General features: G+C 37.3%; 1 protein-coding gene across 1 annotated transcript in view; it reads left to right on the plus strand.

Moving 5' to 3' along the window:
* The first annotated feature begins 1,915 nt into the window (after positions 1-1,915).
* The window catches only part of LOC136848848 (heart- and neural crest derivatives-expressed protein 2-like), a 36,360-nt gene continuing 31,540 nt past the window's right edge, over positions 1,916-6,735 (plus strand). Inside the window, exon 1 of the mRNA XM_067121644.1 lies at positions 1,916-2,580. Coding sequence (XP_066977745.1) covers positions 1,981-2,580 — 600 coding nt within the window. The 5' untranslated portion in view covers positions 1,916-1,980. The remainder of the gene's footprint in view (positions 2,581-6,735) is intronic.

A 6,735-nucleotide genomic window follows, 5' to 3' on the forward strand; every position in this document is an offset into this window, starting at 1 on the left:
TGCAGGTGGTTTTAACAATCTGTTGTTGAGCCATCTTGTAAATATATGGAGTGCGCAGTGCTGTCGAAGTTTTCTCTTGTACAAGGACCATCAACCTTGATTCTCTAGTTAATGGGTGAATAAGGCAGTGATCATGGCCTTGTTTTCTGGAGGTACCCCCTATTGAGGCAAAGAGTTTATTGTTGAAAAATATTGACTGCCATATCATATGTTAAGTTTGTGTCAAGTGGGGACATTGTTTCAGCTTCAACAGACAGTCAGTTGAAAATCTGGAATGTAAATAAATCCCACTGTATGTGCGATCACTTCACGGGTACACAAACGAAAAGAATTTCGGATGTTGGAATGATCATATCATGAGCTTACTAAACTTAAACCTCTTTTCTCTGGACTAATTTTTGGCTTTGAAAACTGTTTAGATTTCATTGTAAAAATGACCGCCGCTTTCACCTTCAACTTGAACTCGAATTCCGTAGCGCATCTCCGATCTGTGATTATCTCTTAGCATTCATCTGGGGAGCTTCCTACGAAAGCCAGTTTCACTCCCTCACTCGGTAGTAGCCTATACACTTAAGCTTCTCGATTTTATAGATATTGATTCACAGTCACGAACTTAAGGAAGGGTCAAGCGATTGGATAAGTTCTTTATACCATTAAGTTCTAAAATGTGCAGTTCTCGGTCTTTTCTGTACTTAATGCCTGTTTTTAGAAAGGAGTTATGACATTGTTAGAGAATTCCATTAAATCTCAAGCTGGGTCACTTAACCATAATATATATATATATATATATATATATATATATATATATATATATATATATATATATATATATATGATGATGATCAAGTGGGTAAAGTCCCAGCACACCTAGCTACAACCCCAAAGGACTTGAGTTCGAATCCTGGTCAGGAAAGGAGCCCTCATATATAATTCCCTTTGATGGAAGTTATTCCCAAGGTATCGGGAATTCGATATTGAGTTTTGTGGTTTATTACTCTAAAATATGAAACTGTCTTTTGTCAAGTTAGTGACAAACTATCATATATATATATATATATATATATATATATATATATATATATATATATATATATATATATATATATATATATATATATATAATGTATTATATATATTTTTACAACTAAAAGAAAAGAGAAAACATTTATCAGTAATGACACATTTTGTTCAAATAACTGCTAGGTTTGATAACGCCATCCACACTGCCTCATCTTTGATATCTCTCTACGCTTCATATGAATCATTTTAGATATATCTGCAGCTAGTTCAGTGAACACGAAGCTTACGGGAGGCTCGAAACTTGCCTGAGAATTCCACCTCCCTTCTCACCTTTCCTTTCTGCTCCCGCGGTGTCAGAGACGAGCAAGAAAATAATTATAATTATCCCGAAGTGGGTAAAGGTGCCTACTAATCTGTTAGTCTGTCAGTCCCAACTACCTGACCCTGAGATCGCTACTTCCAACTAGGGGGTCGGGAATCCATAATCGCGGGCCAACCCCCGACAGACCCAAGAATCATTCATTGAAAGGGGGTAATTTGGATTGGAAGAGCCCCTCTACTCCACTGCCGCTTCTTCTCCGCGTCTTTCTTCCCTCTTTCTTAGTTTCTTTCTCACTCCTCGCGTAAGTTATGGCTTACTAACTCACGGCTATAGCCGTGGTTGATACACTAAAGTGCGTCGGGAACGGCCACTAATTTACCATAATTGAGTTACAAGCATCATCATTGGCGCGACCATACCTCACGGTTTGACCCCGCCCGCCGTCTTGTCATTGGCGGGCGTCGGGGAAAATGGGTGGGCCCTGTCGGGAGGCTTAGCCAACGGCAGTAAGGTAGAGGGGAATGTGGGAGGAGCTAACCGAACCCCCCTTTCTTCAAGTCGAGGCGATGGTGTCCCGGCAGGCACTTGCCACTTGTTCTTGAACCTTTGAGGGCCCGAGAGGTCAGTGCGTAGTGAAGATGAGTTTGGTTGGAGGGTATTCGATGCCACAGACGTACGGCCACGCTGCCATGGGAACGGCTGCCCCGTCTCACGATGCAATCTACTCCCAGTACTACTCTCACCCTAGTCCCCCGGGGCAAACGCTATATTCCGGGTGGGGTTACGCGCCCCCGGGCTTTTCGCAGAGGTACTCGCCCGAGGTGGCAGTGGCGTGTCAAGACTATGGCGTCTCAGGGGGCTTTGTGGTTGGGCCAGGATCACCCCACGATCTCGGGTCAGACTATACGATAGAAATGGTCGACGGCTGCGGGAGGGTAGTGAAACGAAGGTCGTCCGCCAACAAGAAGGAGCGCCGACGGACGCAGAGTATCAACAACGCCTTCGCGGAGCTGCGGGAGTGCATCCCCAACGTCCCCGCCGACACCAAACTCTCCAAGATCAAGACCCTGAGGCTGGCCACGTCCTACATCGCCTACCTGATGGAGGTCCTGCACAGTGAGGACCCACAGCAGGCGCAGCAGCAACAGCCGCCACAGCCCTTCAGGGCGGATCTTCAGCCTGCCTCCACTGGGAACAGAACGCCCACGCAAGTTCATGTCCACGCCCATCACGAAAAGGTAAGTTCGCTGCGAGACATTTTTTATGATTTTTTTTTTCGACGAATTTTTTCCTATAAAAACAGTTCCCAACGACGACCCCAACTGCGATGGATTTACTTCGATGACTGTGGTCGCATACCAGAAATAATTATTGTCTTGTGAGGAATTAAAAGGGCGCTTTGTCACTTGTTGTTGTATCGCCGATTAAAGGTTATCCAATCGGAAGACATCACCATCAACTCCGAAACACAAAGTAGGAAAAATAAGTTTTCACAAACGTTTTTACGATACCTCTTTCCTCGATGAAATCAGTTCTTGGGATCTGTGTCCGCTTCACGGATTTGCAACAGAATTTTCATTGTCCTTTAAACAGCCAGGCAGCTCGAAATAATTCCTAAAACAAATTCTAAATAACCGATGGTTTCGGCGTCGTTTGCAGATGATATTATTGTAAGATCTTCTCCGAGTGGTGCTTGCATCAACATATTCTTTTCAGTTCTTCTTAGGTTAAGCCAACTGGAAAAATAATACTTACGCTTTCAGAGTCTCGAATCTCAACAATAATTTTAAGGTATCAATTATAAACGTAAATTTAAAAGTGCTAAGTCATTATTATAACAATGAGAATATAGTCATTGGGCTAATAACTGGTGATATGGAGCCAGATATCAAGACCTGTAGAGTGCATTTATTTTACTGATCACCGTAATTTGATAAGACAGTAATTATTATCCTTTGTTATACAATTGAGAGAGAGAGAGAGAGAGAGAGAGAGAGAGAGAGAGAGGACATAACATCAAATGCGTGATTATCTGACGGAATCGATGTTGTATGATTGAGAAACAAAAAGGTATTTGGAATCTTTATTGATCAATAGCAAATTGCCCTGAAGCACCAATTGTGGCGGTTTGATTCGCGTTAGAGAAGGTGAACATCATATATTACGCTGCATCCAGTGTGTTATATATTCTCCTAAAATCGGAAGGCTGCTCCTTTTCAAATTCCGGCAATGGTCACTTTTGTTTTTTTTTTACTGGGCAATGCGTAAGACAGCAGATATGTAGATTACATCGGTCAGGCACCTGGTTGTCGGTCGAACGACGTGTAATATTAGAGCATGCAACTGTACATTACGCAAACAACACAAAAATCAGAATTACTTCATAAATCTTGCATTTGGATTTAAGGCTTTGTAGTGACCAGCGTATCCAAAAATGTGACGAATTCGAGAAGCTAAGAGGGCAGGTTGCTGTTTTATATATATATATATATATATATATATATATATATATATATATATATATATATATATATATATATATATATATATATATATATATATATATATATATATATATATATATATATAAGATATTTTTACTGCAACAAATGAAGCTTCTGAGAAAGTATTGCGTGAATTCACACGACGGTTCTAGTATTAAGAGATATTTCTTTTATTCTCTACACACTGTCCTCAAATTAGGCAAGTTAAACTTTCCATGGACGTACGGGTATAAGCATTATATTTAAACTGGATAAAGAAATAAATATGTATACATATATAGATATATATTTGTATGCATGTGTATATATACATACATATACAAACACACACACTATATATATATGTATATATATATATACATATACACATATATATATAAATATATAAATAAATTATATATATATATATATATATATATATATATATATATATATATATATATATATATATATATATATATATATATATATATATATATCCAGTTTAAATGTAATACTTACCCATACATCTATAGAAAGTTTAATTTGCCTAATATGAGGACAATGTGTAGAGAATAAAAGAAATATCTATTAATGTTAGAACTGTTGTGTGTATTCACGGGCAATACTTTCTCAGAAGCTTCATTTGGTTGCAGTGACAAATTCTTATCCTATGCCATATCCCCCTACTTGTCCCATCAAAAAAGGCTGCACAAATATATCGTAAATTGTGTCATTTATTTGTATTTTATTTTTGCCTCGCGTGACAACGTTGCATTCCACCCATTTCACGCAGCGTGGATCGAAGGTTATGAGTTGTGCAAAGATTATGGAGATGTTTTTCCTAGAAGGGAACATTTGGTTCCGTGGCTAATCCTTTCATTACTCGTTTCAGGGGCGTCTGAAAGTGACGAGATCAATTTTTTATTTCTGTGGCTATGACGAGGCCAAAATAAGTTTTTTTTCACGGAGCAAAGGAGTTATGAATCAAAATCATAATGTGCATCGCAAAAAATCAGCTTCCAGTGTTACATATATATATATATATATATATATATATATATATATATATATATATATATATATATATATATATATATATATATATTATTACTAAAGGACCTCATTCAAACTGGATGGTATTTAATGGAGTTTTTATTCAAAAAGTTACAAGCTTTCTTGGACAAACAGTCCACATTATCAAGTATCCGTACAATCATTGTACGGATACTTGATAATGTGGACTGTTTGTCCAAGAAAGCTTGTAACTTTTTGAATAAAAACTCCATTAAATACCATCCAGTTTGAATGAGGTCCTTTTAGTAATTCTACTAATGCACAGAACAATTGTGTATGTGATAAAGTTAATATATATATATATATATATATATATATATATATATAGGCTCTACATATATATATATATACATATATGTATATATATGAATTTTTGTCACTAATACATGCGTGACTTTTCTGTATTCACAAAAATTAACCGACAGATATTCCCAGTATCGAATTTACTGTACCCTGGGAATAGCGTCAGGCAAGGGTATTATATCTGATCACTGATTCTAAAGCAAAGGCCCTGGTTCGAATCCTGGTTGGGGCAGAAGCGCTTATGACTTACATTCCTTTTAGGTGTAATTTATTCCGAAGCTAAATTCAAGTAAATTACATTTCAAATGAAACTTGCAGACATATATATATATATATATATATATATATATATATATATATATATATATATATATATATATATATATGTGTGTGTGTGTATGTGTAAGTATGTGCTTTTGCACGTGTGCTTGCTTGAGAAAGCGTGATCTACGAAGAGACACCAAAGAGTACTACAGAAAGGTTTAACTTCTGCATTCGCAGCCATGATATTGCCGCGTCCGATGAAACGGAAGAGAAAAATTAAAGGCAATTTCCGCGCAAGATATTTAATACTTCACAGTATTTTCGTAGTATTTTGTTTGCTGATGCCGCTACCGACGTTAAATTAGTCTCGCTGAACAAGCTGATGAACTTCCGCTCCCAAGGAGCAGCGAGATTGAGTCGTTTTCATATATCACAACTTCATTATTGTTTCAGCGATATTTAGAAGTTTTCTCCGTCGGGACTATATATATAATTATGTTCCCGCGCTGCTTTATGGGATTTCTTAAACTAATATATTTTACGGCAAAATTTAACGAAGAATCAGTTTTATGAACAACCTATAAATATAGTATATATATATATATATATATATATATATATATATATATATATATATATATATATATATATATATATATATATATATCTATATATATGCGTATCTATGTATATATGTATGTATATAAAGTATATGAGTACATAAACCAAGTACTGTAATCTCATCTCAAAAGAGCAACGCCTAATGTAATCCAAGAGGTTTGGGGTCGACTCCCTTCTCCGATAGCGGCAACTTTTTCCTCGACCACAACCTACACAACTCTACAACCCTCTCTCCTATAACCCCAACAACAACAACAACAACTCCCGACACATGCACATGACGTTTCTCCAGAACTTTGCTTTTCGTTCCTTCAACTCCCGAGGGATATTGTTAGTTGGTGGCCGAACCTCTGGCATCCGAGCTACACACACACACTCACTCACACGCAGCGCTCTTTCGCTCACACACTTTTGGCTGTACCCAGACATTGTTCTACATCATTGGATGTTCGTGTGTGTGTGTGTGTGTGTGTGTGTGTGTGTGTGTGTATGAACTTAATTACATAATCTTTATGTGCCGAACTTGAAATCTGTCTCTCTCTCTTTCGGTGTAAACTTATAAATGTTTGTAGACTTTAGAGCAAAACATTATGTTTTTTCTGTATTAGAGATCGAAGACGCTATGGATGTTTAATCAAGCTATGC

This window comes from Macrobrachium rosenbergii, chromosome 19 (assembly GCF_040412425.1).
Source record: "Macrobrachium rosenbergii isolate ZJJX-2024 chromosome 19, ASM4041242v1, whole genome shotgun sequence".
NCBI classification, from domain to species: domain Eukaryota; kingdom Metazoa; phylum Arthropoda; class Malacostraca; order Decapoda; family Palaemonidae; genus Macrobrachium; species Macrobrachium rosenbergii.